Source organism: Elephas maximus, chromosome 8 (assembly GCF_024166365.1).
Source record: "Elephas maximus indicus isolate mEleMax1 chromosome 8, mEleMax1 primary haplotype, whole genome shotgun sequence".
NCBI classification, from domain to species: Eukaryota; Metazoa; Chordata; class Mammalia; order Proboscidea; family Elephantidae; genus Elephas; species Elephas maximus.
In genome coordinates, this window is record NC_064826.1 from 113,892,095 (window position 1) to 113,912,800 (window position 20,706).

General features: G+C 46.0%; 1 protein-coding gene across 1 annotated transcript in view; it reads right to left on the reverse strand.

The window, feature by feature from the left end:
- The window catches only part of VWC2 (von Willebrand factor C domain containing 2), a 180,431-nt gene extending 162,658 nt beyond the window's left edge, over nt 1–17,773 (reverse strand). Inside the window, exon 1 of the mRNA XM_049893823.1 lies at nt 17,069–17,773. Coding sequence (XP_049749780.1) covers nt 17,069–17,773 — 705 coding nt within the window. The remainder of the gene's footprint in view (nt 1–17,068) is intronic.
- Between the last annotated feature and the right edge of the window lie 2,933 nt (nt 17,774–20,706).

The following is a 20,706-nucleotide window of genomic DNA, read 5'->3' on the forward strand; positions in this document are numbered from 1 at the left end:
CCTGAACAGCTAAGATGAACAGGAGGAAGGCTGCCTTCTCCTGGGCTGAAGATCCATACCTGGTGAACATTCTAGAAGTTCACTAACCTTACCACTTACACAGTAGGAGGGACTCAGCAAAAAGTGAGCTGACCACCTGTGAAAGCAGACGTGTGCTCAGGTAAGTCCTAACCCCAGACCTAAACACTCCTGCCTGCTGGAGATACCAGTGCGCGAGGGAAAGGAGGAGCCAGGGAGAAACTGAGTGGTCCCTGGACCACAGGCATCAGAGCAGGGCTGCAAACGGGGCACTAGGCCCAAGGCAGGGAGCAGCCTCTTACCTCACACCCTGGAAGTGTGGGTGATGTTAAGATTTTTGTGGGGTTATATTAACAGACAATTTGCTGGAGTCTCAGGAAGGCGGGCATCATGCCCACTGGGCAGGACAACCTTACCTGGGGCATAATGGGATGAGAGAAGACCAGCTGGCAAATTTTGTTCAATGCTAAACCCCTCTTCTTCTTTAAAAACAGGAAGATCAAAACCCATTTTGTTTTGGGATTAGAGTGAAGGACTAAATGATCCCTAGGAAGACAGAAATGCAGACCTTAGTTTTTACTTAATACATAAATGAGTGAAATTCAATGTCTTCCAAAGAGTAGGTTTTTTTCAAGGCAGGTGTGGCACGGGGATCTGTTCTCTCAGAAATCACACATTAAAATTCTTTCAGTGACCCGCCAAATATGAAAATGAGGAGGAATGGTGGGAACTGTGGTAAACTGGAGAGAATCTTAAAGCACTAAAACAAACACATATACCTTTTTCTAATACACACACACACACACGCATGCATGCCTACGCACATACGCCAGAACAAAACACAAGGAAACCACGCTGCTCATGTTAGGCATTCTCCATGTCACTGACTTGGGACTGCAGTAATAACACCCACCTAAAGCAGGAAGTGATGCAGATGAACACAGAAGCAAGTCAGTTTGCCTTTTGCCCAAAGCTGGCCCTTCTCCAGGGGCAGGGCTCACACTCCAGGTCTATATAAACTAGACCCACAGGTCTACCCGTTCGGATGCTATCTGAAGTCAGTCTGGCTGTCTCCTTAAACCTTCTTCCAGTACCTTCCTTCGGGTGCCAATTACTCAGAAAGTGCTGGAACACAGCCCAAGCCAGAGCACAGCGGCACTGCCAGCTCCCCTCTGTCCCTGCCCCTCTTCTCGAAGCTAAGCCTCTTCCAATATTTTCTGACATTTGAACAGAGCACCGCCAGCAGTTTCTTCAGTTAAAGTCTCTGTGTAGTTTTAAGCTTGGATGAAGGAGAAACTGCTCACTCGCACAGAAAGAATCTAGCTTTGCACTGAGACATATGGATAGAACAGTCCTTGAAGTTCTGACCATTAATTTTCACCAGTCATCCCTCACGGCTGCCCCGGAGCAAGATGAGTTTGTTTCCTTGGCTTCCTGGAGGCCTCTGGGAGCACAGGGGTGAACTCGGGTACCAACAGGAGGTTACACGGAGTCCCAGGCAACATGAAAGCACAATTTATCCCTCAGGCTGCAGTATCTCTACGTGTTCTTCACAAGCCCAGGAAAGGCAATGGCTTTGTCAGTATTCTTTTCCTTTTTCAACCTACCTATCCTTGACATTTTCACATGTGTGACAGCTAAACTACTGACGCTAAGGCAAAGGCACTCAGAGCACTCCTGCTCCAGGAGAGAGGGAATACTAATGTCTTCCTGTCCCTGGGAGGTGCAAAGGGTTAACGTGTTCAGCTGCTAACTGAAACGTTGAGGATTTGAATCCACCCAGAGACAACTCAGAAGAAAGGCTTGGCGATCTACTTCCGAAAAATCAGCCACTGAAAACCCTATGGAACACAGTTCTACTCTGACACCCATGGAGTTGCCAGGAGTTGGAGCTGACTTGACAACAAGGGGTGAGTTGGTTTTAATGTCCTTCTGGCCACCTGCACACTCCCTGCACTGCAGCCAGGGCTCCTCCTTAGACCCTGTATCCCCAGAATGTAAAACATATCCATTAGTAGCACCAGAATGTTACCAGACAAAAACCCAGGGAGAAGCTATATCCCTGGGACACTGTTTGTTATTATTAGTTGCCCTCAAATCATTTCTGACTCATGGTGATCCCACATGTCAGAGTACAGCTGTGTTTCATAAGGCTTTCAAGGCTGTGACCTTCCAGGAGCAGATCGCCAGGCCTGTCTTCCAAGGTGTCTCCGGTAGGCTCGAACCACCTATCTTTCAGCTAGTCATCAAGCACTTAACCTTTTTACCACCCAGGGACTTCTAACCCTGGCACATTAAAAGGAATTAAGAAATAAGAGTAGTGGCTTGCTTAAGTCTAAGTGGTTTTACTTATTTTATGATGTTTTATTTCCTACCTCCTAAAACAAAAATATTGAAATACCATTTTAAAAAAGAAACTTTGAAAGTAAAATATAAACTGTTTTTAAAGCTGGAAAAGGAAAATAGAGTACAGCATGTCAACATGAGAGGAAAGCAAACATGCACTACAGAAGGGTCAGTCCATTTGGTAGAGTTGAAGGTAAAATTTATTTCTGAGCTGCCTAGTGGCCAAAGGGTAGAGTGCCAAGTAGGAAGGGAACATCGTTTTGAAGAGTACTGACCTTTATTGCAGACAGGGCATCAACAAGAGCCCACAGCAGAGTGGAACTTGGTGGCATCTGTAATGGGCCGCCTAGACAGCAAGTGGGGCAAAAACACACAGCTTTCAAAAAATTTCACATTTCATGAACCAAATGAAAGCTGAGCTTTTGCCAGTAATTTTTTTTCTCCCAAGAACATTTAAAATTTTTATTTAATGACCTTTCTTGTTTGTTTAAGTATAACGTTCCCAAGTCAAAATTCAGGGCAAAACAGAGCAACCCCCGAGAGGCACAGAAACACTCCACCACCAGCTATCTTGGAGCTGTACATTATTTAATCCACATTCCAGGATATCAACCTTAGCAGTGTTGATATTTGTAGCCAGGGGGTTGTTCTGTGCATTGTAGGATGCTTAGCAACATTCTTGGCCTCTACCCACTGAACCCCAGTGGAAGCCCCCCTCCCCCAGTTGTGATAATGTGGGAAGGCAGAATTTCCCCCTGGTGAGAATCACTGATTTACAGCTCAGTATTTTTTTTTTTAAGCAGTAAGTTTTATTTCATTCTTGACTCTGCAACTTTGCTTCTGGGATCACTTTCCGTCTTTCTGAATTTTGTGCTTTGGGTTCAGTTTTGAAATTCTTAGTGAGGGCTTTTTGGTAATAAAACTCATTAAACCTGACCCTGTCGAGTCTGTTCCGATTCTACTCTAACCCTATAGGAGACAGCAGAACTGCCCCTTAGGGTTTTCAAGAAGCACCTGGGGAATTTAAACTGCTGACCTTTTGATTAGCCAAATGCTTAACCACTGTGCCACCAGGGTCCCTTTTTGGTGGTAAGTTCTTTTATTTTTGCTTATCTGAAATTATCTTTAGTTCAAGCTCATTCCTGAAAGGCAGTTTTACTGGGGATACACACACACATATCAGCTAACACTTATTTTCTCTGTTGTTCAAAGATAAAATGTTCTTCTGTTTGGTGTTTTCTACTGTTGATGTCAGCTGTCAGTCCAATGAGTGTTACTTTGGAGGTAATATCTTTTTTTTCTGATTGCTTTTAAAAATCTTTCTTTTGTCATCAGTATTTTGCAGTTTCACTTTGATATACCTAAGTATGGATATATTTTTATTTATCTTTCTTGGGAGTCATTGGGATTACTGATTCGGAGAATAGGCGTCTTTCATCTGGATAATCACAGACATTATTGTTTCATTACTCCCATATTCTCTGTTATCTCCTTCTAGAATTACAGTGAGAATATATATATTAGGTCTTCTTATTCCAGCCTCCATGTATCAAAATGTCTTTTTCATGTTTTCCATCTGCATGTCTGTATTTCTTACTAACTTCTTGATATCTACCTGCTAGTTCACTAAATTCTCCCTTAATCTGATCCAATGTGCTATTAAACCTTATCGTTGGATATTACTTCAATTACTCTGTTATTCATATACAGAACTTCTGTTTGATTCTTCTTCCAAGGTGACCAGCATTTTGGATACACGTGAGTTCTTTCCCCGTGCACTTGCTCCCACCATTTCATTTCTTTACGCATATTAATATACTCATTTTATATCCCATATCTGGATCTGACACTTCTTCTTTTGTTTCAGCTGACTCTTGCTTCAATGTCCTTTTTCCATGTGTTCTTCATAATTTTCTTTCATTGTCACATTCCTTGGAGTACTCTTTGTGGGAATCCTTTATGGCTTGAGTGGAGGGTGTGTTCTTCCTTAGTGTCAGATGCCTGTAGGCATTGCCGACTTGGGGCCACTTTAAACAAAACAATTTCACTTGGATCTTTCAGACCACACAGGGGAGCATGAAGGTAGGCTGCACACGGATAACAGGGTATGTGTGAGAGAGACTGCAACTTCTCAGGAAAACACTTCTTTTTCCCTCTGCACAGAGCTAAGGGCCAGCCAGGGGTGTCTCCTGCATTTTCCCTGTGCAAGACAGGCTCTTTGGGAAAGCCAGGCTTCGGGAGTCTGATCTGATTCTCTGCCTGGTGTCCTGGCGTTAGTCACTTGCCCCAGCTTGACCAGGAAGGCCAAACGTCCAGGTCTCAGGGACCAGCAGACGATCCTAGGGTAGTCACTACCTCAAGGCTCACTCCCCTCTCAGGATTCTGACTTTCAACTCATTTTTTGGCCTCTGGAAGTTAATTACACCCTCTTTCTTGTTTTCTTTTTTACCTTTCTTATGCTTTTAAAAATATGTGTTTTATATGTTATCTAGGATTCTCATGGTTTTCAGGCTGGCGGTCTTCAATATTCCCAGGAAAGGTGCAGTCTCCCCATGTTTAAAGTGGAATCACTTTCTCCCCTAAGTGAGAATGCAGAGCCACACACGCCTTTCACTCTTCAATCCCTGTACATTTCCACGGTGCAGAGCCTTCCCGGGAACTCATGCGGCTACTGGCAGATGTCAGACACCATCCTTCTCTGCAGATTCAGAAGATGGCCTACATCCTGGCCACACCCAGTGCCTGACAGAAATAGAAGGAGGAGAGGGATCCAGCTGGCAGGATCTCAGCCTTGGAACAGAGAAGCCACAAGAAGGATTTCTGGCGACACGGTCAGAAACGTACCATGAAGGAGTAGGTAAGCTTGGGCAGAAAACCACGGCCTTCACTCAACCACATCATTTTCATATTTGAGGCAAGCCCTAGTCTTTTCCTGAGAACCTCTGCCCAGGCTCCTGTGTTATTTAAAAATAAACCACCACCACCAACAGCATCTAGAATATGGCCTCCCACCTCAAACTCCCATAAAGCCCTTCGATATGTGCCTTACAAAGCATTGCATATGCTACAGTCACTGCCTGTTTATCTGAGGGAGGTGGTGTGGTTCTAATTGTATCTTCAGTGTCTAAGACAGGGCCTGGACATACTATTTAAAACTATTTTTGAATAAATAAATGCAAGAATAATTTTTCCGTTGGGACTTACCAGATTTGGAGACATCACCAGAGAATGAAATACTTTATGGGGAAACAAGGCTACCTAAAGTCATTCCCTACTGATGAGAAAGTCTACAGGCAGTCCTCAAAGCAACCAAAGAACCTTCTAGGGAGCAGTCATTCCCACAAGACGCACACTCAACAGAACTCACTGTATAAACCACACTAACTCTATAAGCAAACCTTTTCCCATTTATTCAGAGCTTTATAGGTTCAGGGTATTTTCAAATCTATTTCCTTTTTCATAATGCGAGGAATAAGCAGGACACTACCCACATTTTTTTTTTTTTTTTTGGTGAAGAAACTAATTCTACTACTAATAAGGAGGCTCTGAAATTTGTACAAGGTAAGCAAGGATGAAATAGGACAAGGATTCACACTGACGTCTTTAGGCTACAAGCACCTCGTCATTGGACTTCTAGAAAAACCGAAACCCACTGCCGTGGAATGGATTCCAACTCACAGCATTTCCAACCGTATAGGGATTCCAAGGCTGCAAATCGTCACAGAAGCAGACTGTCACATCTTTCTCCCATAGGGCCGCTGTTGGTTTTGAACTTCCAACCCTTTGGTTAGCAGTCAATTGCTTTAACCACTGTGCCACAGACTGTAATCTAAAATGGAGAGGACAGAACTTGGGAATATGGGACCTGGGTTCCTACGTGTCTTAGTTATCTAATGCTGTTATAAAAGAAATACCACAAGTGGATGGCTTTAACAAAGGGAAATTTATTCTCTCACAATCTAGTAGGTTACAAGTCCAATTTCAGGGCGCCCCTGGCTCCAGGGGAAGACTTTCTCTCTCTGTCGGCTCTGAAGGAAGGTCCTTTTCATCAGTCTTCCCTTGGTCTGGAAGCATCTCAGCACAGGAACCTCAGGTCCAAAGGACGCACTCTGCTCCGAGCACGGCTTTCTTGGTGATATGAGATCCCCATATCTCTCTCTGCTTGCTTTTCTCTTTTATATCTCAAAAAAGATTGGCTTAAGACACTACCTAATCTTGTAGATCTCATCAATACAACTGCCTCTAATCCATCTCATAAACGTCATAGAGATAGGATTTAGGACACATAGGGAAATCACATCAGATCATAAAATGGCAGACAGTCATACAATATTGGGAATCATGACCTAGCTAAGTTGACAGATACTGTGGGGGGACCCAATTCAATCATGACACTACACCACCTCTGATCCTAACTTGCCGTATGATCTTGAATAAAGCACAGATTTTGTAAGGCTAAATTTCACTACCTATAAAAGAGAGGGAGCCCTGGTGGCATAGTGGTTAAGAAGTCACCTGTTAACCAAAAGGTCGGCTGTTCAAAATCACCGGCAGCTCCTTGGAAACCATACGGGGTAGTTCTACTCTGTCCTATGGGGTCGCTGTAAGTCGGAATTGACTTGGCAATGGGTTTGGATATAAAAGAAAGGGTGTGAACAAAGAGGTCTTATACACTCCTATGTCTGCAGGCAGTGGGTGACTCCCATGCTGAGGGGGGTACATTCAGATGGAGGGCAAAGCCCTTCTATGGGGGCAGCCCTTGCCTGGCCCCAGCAAATAGCTCCCATCTGGGAATATGGGTCCTGTGTTACCAAATCTCCCCATTTTCCAAGAGTTCTCCAACCTGGGTATTTATATGAACCTTTCATTTTTTAAATATTGGCACTATTCAAAAAAATCTCTTAATACTCTGAGAGTCAAACAGAACACCTCCTCTGGCCAATTAGGTCTTGAATCAACAATTTGCTAAATGTGGAGATGCAGAGTTCTCTGCTTTGTTCACTGCCCACTGGAATTCTCACTAATCACCCTCAGAGAACTCCTAGAACTAAATACTTTTGATCTTATTACACTCAGTATTCTATACGTTAAAGGGCACAAACATTTATTTTGTCCTAGACAAACTAAGTCAAAGATAGCAGTTGTTGTTGTTGTTAGCTGGACCCCATGTACAACTGGTTGGGACTATCGTGACCCACAGGGTTTTCACTGGCTGATTTTTGGAAGTAGATTCCCAGGCCTTTCTTCCCAGTCCATTTTAGTCTGGGAGCTCCTGTGAAATCTGTTCAGCATCATAGCATCACACAAGCATCCACTGACAGATGGGTGGTGGCTGAGCAATGAAGTGTATTGGCTGGGAATTGAACCTGGGTCTCCTGCATGGAAGGGGAGAGTTCTACCACTGAACTACCAATTCCCTCAAAAAGACAGTATGTTGTTGTTGTTGTTACTGTTGTATACTGTTGAGTCAATTCCAACTCGTAGCAACCCTATATGACAGAGTAGAAGTGCCCCATAGGGTTTCCTACATTGTAATCTTTATGAGAGCTGATCGCCAGGTCTTCTGCAGAGCTTCTGGTGGCTCTGAACCACCAACCTTTCAGGTAGCATCCACGAACTTAACCATTGCATCCCAAAAAATAACATAAATACACACAGATCCACATTCAACCTAATTGATCCAATGTTTATTGCATATGCACCAGGGCTCGATGCCTGTGTAAGCTCTCCTTTCTCCACGTGCCTACAACTTTCTCTGCCACACACAAAACACAGGCATACCTTGGAGGTATTGCAGGTGCAGTTCTAGGCCACTGCAATAAGGTACATATCACAATAACGTCAGTCACACGAATATTTTGTTTTCCCAGTGCATATAAAAGTTATGTTTGAGTCAGAATTGACTTGATGGAAATAGGTTTTTGTTTTACACTATGCTGTAGTCTATTAAGTGTGCAATGGCATTATGTCTAAAAAAACAACGTACATACTTTAATTAAAAATGCTTTATTGCTAAAAAAAAAAAAAGCTAAGCATCATTTGAGCCTTCAGTGAGTTGTAATCATTTTGCTGATGGAGGGTCTCGCCTTGATGTTGATGGCTGCTGAATGATCAGGGTGGTGATTGCTGAAGGTTAGGGTGGCTGTGGCAATTTCTTCAAATAAGAGAACAGTGAAGTTTGCTGCCTCAATTGCCTCTTTCTTTCACAAAAGATTTCTCTGTTGCATGCAATGCTGTTTGATAGCACATTTTACCCACAGTAGAACTTCTTTCAAATTTGGAGTCAATCCTCTCAAACCCTGCTGCTGCTTTATCAACTAAGTTTACGTAATACTCTAAATCCTTTGCGGTCATTCCAACAGTGTTCACAGCACCTTCACCAGGAGTAGATTCCAACTCAAGAAACCATTTTCTTTGCTCATCCATAAGAAGCAACTTCTCATCCGTTAAAGTTTTACCATGGTATTGTAGCAATTCAGTCACATCTCCAGGCTCCACTTCTAATTCTAGTTCCCTTGCTATTTCCACCACATCTGCAGTCACTTTCTCCACTGAAGTCTTGAGCCCCCAAAGTCAGCCATGAGGTTTGGAATCAACTTCTTCCAAATTCCTGTTAATGTTATTATCTTGACCTCCTCCCGTGAATCATGAACGCTCTTAATGGCATCTAGAATGGTGAATCCCTTCCAGAAAGTTTTCAATTTACTTTGCCCAGATCTATCAGAGGAATCACACCTATGGCAGCTGTAGCCTTCCAAAATATATTTCTTAAATAATATGACTTGAAAAGTCAAAATTATTCCTTGATATGTGGGCTGCAGAATAGATATTGTGTTAGCAGGCATGAAAACAACATTAATCTCCTTGCACATCTGCATCAGAGCTCTTGGGTGACCAGGTGAATTGTCAATGAGCAGTAATATTTTGAAAGGGATCTTTTTTTCTGAGCAATAGGTCTCAACAGTGGGCTTAAAATATTCAGTAAATCGTTTTGTAAACAGATGTGCTGCCATCCAGGTTTTGTTGTTCCATTCATAGAGCCTAGGTAGAGTAGATTTAGCATAAATTCTTAAGGGCCCTAGGGTTTTCAGAATGGTAAATGAGCACTGGCTTCAACTTAAAGTCACCAGCTGCATCAGCCCATAACAAGAGAGTCAGCCTGTCCTTTGAAGCTTTGAAGCCAGGCATTGACTTCTCCCCTCTAGCTATGAAAGGTCCTAGATGGCAACTTCTCCCAGTATAAGGCTGTTTCATCTACACTGCAAATCTGTTGTTTAGCGTAGCCACCTTCATCAATTATATTAGCTAGGCCTTCTGGACACCTTGCTGTAGCTTCTATATCAGCACTCGCTGCTTCGCCTTGCACTTGCATGTTATGGAGATGGCTTCTTTCCTTAAACCTCATGCACCAATCTCTGCTAGCTTCAAACTCTTCTTCTGCAACTTCCTCACCTTTCTCAGCCTCCACAGAACTGAAAAGAGTTAGGGTCTTGCTCTAGATTAGGCTTTGGCATAAGGGAATGTTGTAGCTGGTTTACCCTTCTACCCAGACCCCTAAAACTTTCTCCATATTAGCAACAAGGCTGTTTTGCTTTCTTGTCATTCATGTGTTCACTGGAGTAGCACTTTTCATGTCCTTCAAGAACTTTTCCTTTGCATTCACAACTTGGCTAACTGGCACAAGAACCCCAACTTTCAGTCTGTCTCTGCTTTTGACATGCCTTCCTCACTAAGCCTAATCATTTCTAGCTTTTAACTTAAAGTGAGAGACACGGGACTTTTCCTTTCACTGGAATGCTTAGAGGCCATTGTAGGGTTATTAACTGGCATAATTTCAATATTGTTGTGTCTCAGGGAATAGGGAGGCCCAAGGAGAGACACAGCCAAGAGAACGGCTGGTAGGTGGAGCAGTCAGCAGAATGCACACAACATTCATAGATTAAGTTCTCCATCTTACACGAGTGCAGTTTGTGGTGCCCCCCCAAAATTACAATAGTCACATCAAAGATCACTGATCACAGATCGCCACAACAGATGTAATAATAATGAACAAGTTGGAAATATTATGAGAATTACCAAAATGTGACACAGAGACACTAAGTGAGCACATGCTATTGGAAAAAAGGCACCAATAGTCTTGCTGGACTCAGAGTGGCCACAAACCTTCAATTTGTAAAAAGTGCAATATCTACGAAGCACAATAAAGCAAAGCGCAATAAAGTGGGGTACGCCTGTACACACTCCATTACCCTGTGATCATGAAGATGCTGGGGTATATTCTGAAGTGCATACAATTTGCAGAGCCTGACAGAATAGAACTCAAATTTTGGCTCTACTATTTAATGGCTCTATGGCCTTGCTCCAATTACTTAACTTTTTTGAACCTTAGTTTTCTCTTCTTTAAAATAAAGAAAATACCACCAAGTCATCAGTCTGTTGTGTAAACTACAAAAAAAAAGTTATTAAAAATACAGGCACTGGATAAATATTAGTTTCTTTCTCCCCATTAGAAAAGATGAAACTTTTTAAAAATTTTTATTGTGCTTTAAGTGAAAGTTTACAAATAAGGTCAGTCTCTCATACAATAATTTATATATACCTTGCTATATACTCCTAGTTGCTCTCCCTCTAATGAGACAGCACACTCCTTCTCTCCACCCTGTATTCCTGCGCCCATTCAGCCAGCTTCTGTCTCCCTCTGCCTTCTCATCTCTCTTCCAGACAGGAGCTGCCCATATAGTCTCCTGGGTCTACTTGATCCAAGAAGCTCACTCTTCACCAGTATCATTTTCTATCCTATGTCTAGTCCAATCCCTGTCTGAAGAGTTGGCTTTGGGAATGGTTTCAGTTTTGGGCTAACAGAAGGTCTGGAGACCACGACCTGTGGGGTCCTTCTAGTCTCAGTCAGATCATTGAGATTGGTCTATTTATGAGAATTTGAGGTCTGCACCCCACTGCTCTCCTGGTCTATCAGGGATTCTCTGTTGTATTCCCTGTCAGGGCAGTAAAAGACGAAACTTTTATAGTACTGATGCCATCATGCTTAGAGAGAAGATGTCATGTAAAGCATCTAAGCAAGCAGTCATTGAGGTTGGGTTTTCCCCACCTGCATCAGGGAACTATCTGGATAGTCCGGAGAAACCATATGGACTCCTAATCTTCTATTATTATTGCTTAAATGGTTTCAGAAAGAAAGGCAAAACAGAGATGTCCCGAATCTGCAGGTTCTTACCTGGAACCCAAACAAACTCGGAGTCAGCAACAGCACGTGCATTAGGCTGACTGACAGAAAGGAGCATGAACTTCACACAGGCTGATTCGTTTTACTTTGCAAAGGCAGGTAGTAACAGTAGTATTGTTTCTGGCTAAGTTAACATCAGCCAAAAGAATATAAATACCGTTAGACTGAAACACAGGAATAATCATGTCTTTCCCTTACTGACACTTAATTATAATTGTAACAGAGTTCTATTTACATGCAGCTTTTGATTCCAAATTTCATGTAGCATTGTTTTTCTCATTACAAAAATTTTAGATAATGAGATTTTACATGGAATTCATCACAATCTAGATAATAAAGCCATAAGAGTTTGGTTTAAATTCTGTGATCCCAAATCATTTTCCCAACTAGTATCCCTTTCATCAGCTCCTGCTTAACAGTTCTCACACTTTGAAAGATAATCTGACAAGCCGCATTTATTAATAATTAATCATCTCTTTTTCTTCAAAGCTTTATACAATTGCCAATCAGAGCTCCTGATCAGCTGTGATAACCAATGGTGACACAATGAACTGATATCCCAACCAAAAAGGACGAACTGTGAAGTCGTAGTGATTTCATATGGCCTCGTGGAGTAGCACAAACTCCATTAGGTTCTACAGAGCACAGAAACCACCTCAACGACCCCATCTCTACCTTCGCCGTCCCCTAGGGGACCAGGATCCCTATGATGGGAATAACTTATTTTGTTCCTCAAAGTGGAATGGTTTTTTTGATGTATACATTTTAAATTTGGTATGCTTCTGGACTGTATGGTAGTAGTCAGGGGCGAACGAAACTCAGAAATGCTAAACCGCTCAATGGAGCCCCTCATCATCCTCTTTCAGTCATCTACGATAGAAGGACCATTAACATAGGCCATACAATCCCTCCTCACGTGGTGTTCAGCATGGAATAGACACAGAGTTAGGATGCTCTGGTACATGTGTGGGGGGCACTTAATTACGTTTATTTGGTGTTTAGTTTATTACCAATCACCCTGTACCTTCTTTATAAACTCTTTTTTCTAATCATACTACAGATACATCCTTCCTCTCGCCATACTCCTTATATCTCCTTAGGCCCATTTCTACAAGGTCAACTGTGGTTGGTTATTCACACTCTAGGAAGCAGAGAGTGGATAAACATACCATTCATTTATATGTGTGTGTGTATATATATACATATATATATAAATGTATAAGGCAGGCTTCCTTATTGGAAGTTGGATATCTGCTGGTATAAGTTGAAGAGCAACCGGTATAATTTGAGAGGCAGTGGAGAAAATGCTGCCCTTATGTTTTTTAATTGAATGTACAGTCTAAATTTCAGACATCCCTGGAGAAATGAGGATACTATTCTACTTACTATCAGCATCTTCATGGTACTGCACTGAAGCAGTGAGGTCTTCTAGTGACACCTGGCTGGGACCAACCAGGCTGTAAGGAGGGGAATTTATTTTTTATTTATTTTTATTGTACTTTAAGTGAAAGTTACAAATCAAGTCAGTTTCTCACATAAAAACTCATACACACCTTGCTATGTACTCCTAGTTGCTCTCCCCCCAATGAGACAGCACACTCCTCCTCTCTACCCTGTATTCCTGTGTCCACTCGGCCAGCTCCTGTCTCCCTCTGCCTTCTCATCTCCCCTCCAAACAGGAGCTGCCCACACAGTCTACTTGAGCCAAGAAAATCACTCCTCACCAGTATCATTTTCTGTCTTACAGGCCAGTCCAATCCCTGTCTGAAGAGTTGGCTTTGGGAATGGTTCCAGTCTTGGGCTAACAGAAGTCCAGGGACCATGACCTCTGGAGTCCTCTAAGGGAGGGGAGTTTTGATAAAGAACAGGAGTATGGAGAGGAGGAGAAAGGCAGGTTTAGAGAAAGGAAGGAATTGGGCAGAAAGGGCATCAAGAAGACAGGTGCCCAGAAAAAGAGAACTATAGGAGGACAGGGTGAAGCTGCCTCGGGCCACAGCCTGCTTCCCCAGAACCAGGTGTCCTGTACATGACAGGGGCATGGCAATGTCTGCAGTCCCATCTGCTTCTCACTGCAGACACCCACGGTGTGTCCCCGCCCACCATCAGTCATTTCTTCTCTCAGAATGTAGGGAATATTGATGGTTTCCAACAAGAATGAAGTACCAGGGGCTCTGCAAGACTGCTTAAGGAATCTGCACCTCACAAGGAAAGAGCTGCACCAGGAAAGAAGCTCAGGTACAACCAGGCTGGCCTGAAACACTATCTTCTACCTTTTGCCTCCATGTAAGAATGGAGCAAACAATGTTCCAACATGACCCTATAGTATCCCAGTCTCCATCTGAATTACACTTTCTTCACAGAAGCTCAAAGCATTCCAGACAGAAAGCCCTTTCCCTTCCTGTTTTCTATCACTCTGTGCTAGGCAAACTACAGGATACAATTTCTCTCTCTCTCTCTGAAACCCCGAAGGCCCAGAGCATGCATTTCCACAACCACTGTGCCCTGGCTTGCTGCATCACAACAAATCTCCAGGACTACAGCCCACAAACCCCTTGGACATGGCTGACCCCATAACCTTCCACATTTATTCTTCCAACATCCCCACCCAACAAAGCATTCGATCCCATTTTGTACTCCAAGGGGGAAAAAAATGCAGACATTAAAGACTTGCACTATGTAACACTGAGAATTAGGGGAATGCCTAGACGTTTGTCTGCCAAATACAATAATACCTTCATGGGTTTTTTGGGGGGTTTCATGTAGCTGTACATGTTACATGAGTAGGTATGTACCTAAAAGCGTGTAGCAACTCTGCAACACTTATGTACACTTGTACATCCTAACCTCCAGTAATGACTGGATGAAAGTTAAGAATGAAATGTCATTCGATGATAAAGGTGGCACTTAATACTCTAAAAATAGCTTTATCGGTATCTTGATTTTTCCTAAGATTGTAATCTTTCCAATGCTTTTCTTGGTATCATCTCTCATCCACAGAGTTTGAAAACACATGCTATCTACTGGCTACTAGTTACTGAGAATGAATCAAATAAGAGATTCCGTTCCCCCACATCCAAGGCAGCTCTATGGCTTCTAGCTCTTAGCAATGAATTACTAAAATGGAAGTATAAGTTCTTCTCTCTCCCAGCCCCGTGTATGCCGTGTGTTCTTGGGTAGAGTAATGATCATACTGCGATGTACATGGGCTCTTTAGACAAAAATGCTAATAATTCCTTAGTCTACCTCATGGGACAGTTCTAAAAAATGACTCATGAAACTATAAACAGTGCAAACTACAAATGCTGTTAATTAAAGACCAACTGCTTCTCTTTGACCTACTGTTGTTCGTTGCCATCAAGTCCTTCTGGACTCATGGTGACCCCACATGTGTTAGAGTAGAACTGCTCCATGAAGTTTTCAAGGCTGTCTTCCAGGCACCTCTGGGTGGGTTCAAACTTGCCAACCTTTTGGCCAATAGTAAAGCGTGCACTTAACTGTTTGTATCACCCAGCTAAGCCATCCTTTTCACCTTATAACAGGTTTTCTTATGTCCCCAAAACACTCAAGATAATTGCTTCTTTGGGTGCACACCTAACAACCCCATCCCAGGCCAAAATGGAATGCCCCTCCTCTAGGCTCCTTTAGCACCCATGGCACCTCTCCCTGGGCACCTCTGTCTAAGCACTTCCTGTGCTGCACTCAAATTATCAGGAGGGGTATCTTCTCGGTACCCAGTAGACCAGAAGCATTTGGTGGACAGGGTTCCTATCTTAGTCCTGCTGAGTTGCCAGAGACTGGTTCCTATGAAGTTTTCATCAAAGTTTGTTTTGTTGCTCCAAAAGGCTGAAATGAGGAACTGTAAGTAATTAAATAACTCATCTATCCCCATGGAGTCCTGGATGGTACAAATGATTACACGCTTGGCTGCTAACCTAAAGGATGGAGGTTCAAGTCCACCCAGAAGAGCCTCAAAGAAATGCCTGGTGACATACTTCTGAAAAAATCAGCTATTGAAAACCCTATAGAACAATTTTACTCTGACATACTTGGGGTCACCATGAGTCGGAGTCGACTTGATGGCTCTATTCTGGGAATCAAGATGTTAGAGCCTAGATAAGCCTTAGGTGTAGGTGGTCCAACTCTCTTATCACAGGTAAGAAAAAAAAGGACCCAGAGGGAGATCTTTTTTTTTTTTTTTTTGTCTCACACAGCTGGTTAGTGCCAAAGCCAGAATGGAAACCTGTAATTCCTGATTCAATTTCACTTTCTGTACACCATCAATGTTTCTGTCGTTCCTGACTTTTTATCTCTAGAGTACATTTGGTAATACCTTCTCAACACACACGGGGCCATGGAACCAGCAGGACTTGGGATCTCTGTAGTACCCCCCGGAACTGCGCCTTCCATGTTTTGGGGCTGTCCGTTCCCAGGATTCCCTCTGCAGGTGGAGAAGGAAATCTCCAGCACGCTACATCTTGGGCCAGCACAGGCAGGCCACTGGCTGAGCCTACCTCACTGAGTCTGCAACGACTTAACAGCTATTCTCCCTCAGCCTACTAGTGAGGAGGCAGGGCTTTCAGATTTTACAGCCGCCCCCACCCCAGTCATCACTGTGTTGGGCAGGCCCACAGCAGTCCTCTTAGGCATTTCCACCCAAATCAGGGCCTCAGTGGGGCTCTGGAGCAGAACTGCTTAGTAGGACACATGAACCTACTACTTAATAGCTATACTGCCTTGAAGAACTTATCCAGACAGTCTACGCCTCAGTTTCCTCCTCTCCATAAAACAGAAACAAGAGGTAATAATCTACTGTATGGAATGACAAGAGGTTTAACTCAGCCTGGTGCCTAACACACAGTAGGTATTCAGGAAGTAGCAGTGTTATTAATATTATTATAACTACTTACCTAAAATAAGACCACGTTTAAGCACAAATGGGACTTCTATGCCAACCATTATATTTTGGCACCCAACAAGCAAGGGTTTTCTTTTTTCTTTCAATTTTTAAAACATTTACATGATGTCCTGAACACTTAATCCAGGGAAATGGCTTATTTATATGAATAAAAACCTCCCTTAATTAGCCTATTAGCTGAAGAGTATATCTCAAATGGCACGGTAAATTACCCTCTGTTTGAAAACAGGTTGAGCACTACTCTGGCAACACTTTTAAATTGGAGGCAGTAAATTAACGTTAAAAGTGCAGTGGCTGAGTGTTCCACAGTGCCATGGGCTTCATTCTAATAAAACTTTTTTATAGCTAATATCAAATCAATGAGTATGGATTAGCAAGCTTGCTTTAAAAGATTATCTCTGCACTGAAAAAGCGAGGTCTTGTTACGGGGCCAATCTCTGCCTCTGACAACCACAAAGCACTTCTTCTTCAAAGTGGGGTGAATACATTTATCAGCGCCCCCGTTCCCGGAACATGCACACTTGCCCTGGCTGGCGCTTGCCTCTTACCACGAACTCCTCCAGAGTCTGGTAGGTCTTGCCCCGGAACTCACAGTAGTTCTTCCTCTCTTTGCATTGCGGGCAGCACTGGCTTGTGTCGACGTGGATGCAACGCGGGTGCAGCCGCGGGCACTCGGGCTGCGCGCACAGCGGCCCCTCCTCGGTGCACAGGCACGGGCAGGCCGAGGGGCCCGGCGCGAACTTCTCTCCGATCGCGTACACGAAGCCGCTCTCGTCCACGCAGCCTTTGCCGCGGTAGTCCGGGTATGCGTACTCCTCTAGCGGTTCTGGCGTGGGTGAGAGTTCCGGGCTGGTAGCGTCCTGGGCCAGGGCGGCAACGGCGGCCGGGGGCTCTACCTGCGGGGTGTCCCCGCGGGGCCGGACCTGCAGGTCGCCGGTCTTGGCACCCCCGCCCTGGGGGGCCCAGGCCTGCTTTTGCTTGCTCCACGCCTCCTTGCCGGCGAGTCCGCGGCCACCCTTGCTCTTCCAGTCCCGGCTGCTGCCTCCCTCGTCCCTCGCGGGGCGCCCGAGCTCGCTCACCCGCCCCGGGCTGTCCCGAGACGCGTGCTCGCGCTTCTCCTGGCCTTGCTGCTCAGGTGCCTGGGCCAGCTTCTCCAAGGGGATGCTTGGACTGCACAGAGCCACCATCAGGCAGCAGGTGACCAGAAGGGAACTGGAGAGCGCGCCAACTGCCATCGCCGTGGAACTGGGCATCCCCTACCACGTCCTGGCGGGCGGGCGGGCGGGAAGCGTCGTGGAGAGGCGAGTCGCATTCACAGCCCAGGGATGCGCCGCCGCCAGCCGGGAGCCGCCGTCCCTGCGGAGAGATCAGCAACACGACTGAGCCCCGTGGCCCACGCGCACCGCGGCCCGGCCCGGCACCCTGGCCCAGCGCTACCAGGCTCCAGCCTCTCTAGATTAAAGATCTGGACGCCTGGGAGTGGGGACATGCCCATCATGGAGCGCACAGTTTTCTTAGACGATCAAATACCGTGCATGGGTTTACGGAAGCCAAGTCCAAGGAAAACACTTGCCAACAGTATTTCCTTATGCCATTAGTATTATTTTAGACGGTCCAGGATGGCTGCGAGGCCATGGGGGATGCAGACCAGCAGCGGCTCCCCTAGTGAGAGCTGTGCCTGCGCTCCTTGTAGAGCTCGGATAAGAGCCACATAATTCAGGCACATCGGTGTCCCTTCCTAGCTTCTGGCCTCACTCGTTTCTCAAAGGTTATTAAACTGCGAATTCCGCAGTGGACTTAAGAGACGAATGTGTGAGGGAGCTACAAGGGAAACCCTGCCTCTCTTGCTTCAGGGGATTATTTGCGTAAAAAGGGGGAGAGGAGTGAGAGGAAAAATACAAAGCTTCTCTTGGGATCCCGTAATTCATTTTCAACAACTTTTTTTAACGCCTTTCGCCAAGGCAGCAGATGCCTCCCTCCTCACCTCCTCCCCAACCTTCGGTGCCCGGGAGGATGCTCGGGCCCTTCCCCAGGCGGCCTGGTGGGGGACTCCGGAGGGTTTGACTCTACCATTGGCCACCCGCGCCGGGTCCGCCGCTCAGCGACTGGGGCGATGCTGCGAGCCACAGCCCTCAGTACTGGAGTTGCTTTTACCCGGGACGGGGTCGTGGCAGTGGAGGAGACAACTCCAGGGCAGCACCGAGAGGTGTGGGAGGGGAGGGGTACTTGGGGCTCAAGGGTGCAGGACACCGACGAGCCCTTCTCACTCTCCTGGTCTCCCAAAGCCCTATGGATCCCAAAGTTTCTGGCCCCAAAGGGGCAGTGAGAGCCCAAGACACCGCAGGGTGCGGGCAATCCAGCCTCTTTTCCCTTCATCCGGGCTCAAAATGTGTTGAACACTCGGCGCCTGCTAGGGTTTCTGTTTCCTCCTCTCGACCCCTCATTAGAGCTCGGGTCATCCCCGCCTTTGCTCACCCCCAGCCCAGGGCCAGCAAACCTCAGCCCAAGGCGAATCCACCCATATTTACAAACTTGGGCGCAGGGGGGTGGGGGGGGGAGCTTCCTCACTCCGGAACAGATGGGCGGCGGAACGGTGCTGGGGCGCGTCCTAGTGCGCACCACGCGGACACCCAACATGCACCCTCACTTCTGCGGGCGTGCACCCAGCGCATCCTACATACGTGAGCGCAGAGCGCGGGCCAGACGCCGGGATCCTGGCGGGCGTGGGGGCAGCAGCGGCGGGCGCGGCCCCGGGGTGCCGGCGCCCATCCTCCGGCCGGGGCGGGGACCGCGCGCTGCGGACCGCGGAGAGCGCAGCCCCACCTGCGCGCTCCGCAAGGCGCGTGCACCCGGCTAGGGCGTCTCCGGGGGCTTTCTCATCCCTCTTCTGGCAGCTGGTTGTCGCGGCCCAAACTCTCTTCAGTGCCGGCTCATCGCAGGATCTCCGGGATGAAGCGACTCAAGGGGCCGCCTAGGCACCCTCCACGCTCTTCGCCGCCGGCGGGCAGTTGTGAGTGTCCAGCGGGCTCCGGACTTCTCCAGACCAGGCGGCCGAAATACCCCGGCAGTCGCTGCGCTTCGGAGGGAGAGGAGCTGCCCGGAGCGCGGCCGGCGGGCGAGAAGGTCCGGGGCGGGCGTGGGAGCTAGCGCGCCTGTCTCCCCGCCTCCTCCTGCTGCAGCCGCCTCCTGTCCGGCTGGCACCCGGCGTCCGGCTAGCACCCGGCTCCCGCCTCTACTGCCCCCGCTCGGGAACAGTCACCGAGTCCGCTAGGCGCTCCCCCTTCCCCTCCCCCACCCCTCCCAGGCCTGAGGAGCTCCTGCTGCGCTTGCTTCTCTTCCTGGCCACGTGAAAAACCCACCTGTCAGTCTCCCGCGCGGCCGTTTCTCCAGCTTCAGGGCAGGCCCGAGCCCTAGCCCAGCTGCCGTTCTCCTCCTTGTCACTCACTCTCTGCTGGACCTTTTATCCCGGCTTTTTTCTTTCCTTTAATTTCTTCCTTCTTAATTGGGCCCTTCTGGCTTTCCTCTCTATGGAAGGCTTGGTTTGCCACTGTAGAAAAACCGAAACCAACTGTTCGATTTGAAATTCGAAGATCGTGTTAGCTTAGCAAACTGTTGGGTGCTTTTTTCCTCTTTACATTCAGAAACCCAGAGGTATAGATGTGAAAGAGAACGAAACTTAGAAAATCCAGTGTACTTTTAGAATCTCTGCCAGTCTCTCTCTTTCTCCTTCCGTCTCTCCCTCCCTTTTCCTTTCTCCTCTCTCTTCTGCCACAAATGGTAACATTTTTGTTACGTTTGCTGGAATACTAAATTCTTAAGCTCTGTTATTCAGCTTTTTTGTTTGTTTTTACTCTTTGATCTCGGTCAGTTGGTTGCTTTTCTTGGTTAGAGGAAAAAAGGCCAACCATATGTATTCAGTGTAGTCCCTAACACGGCATTTTTTATAGAAATGACCATTCCCAGGGCAGTGGTTCATATTCATGTCGTCTTCAACAAGCAAACCAGTTGTGGAGTGGACTCTGATTCGTGGCCACTCCATGTGTGTCAGAGTAGAACTTTGCTCCATAGGGTTTTCGATGGTTGCTTTTTCAGATGTAGATTACCAGGCCTTTCTTCTGAGGCACTCCTAGATGAACTTTAACCTCCAACCTTCTGATTAGCTAGCAGCTGAGCATATTAACCGTTT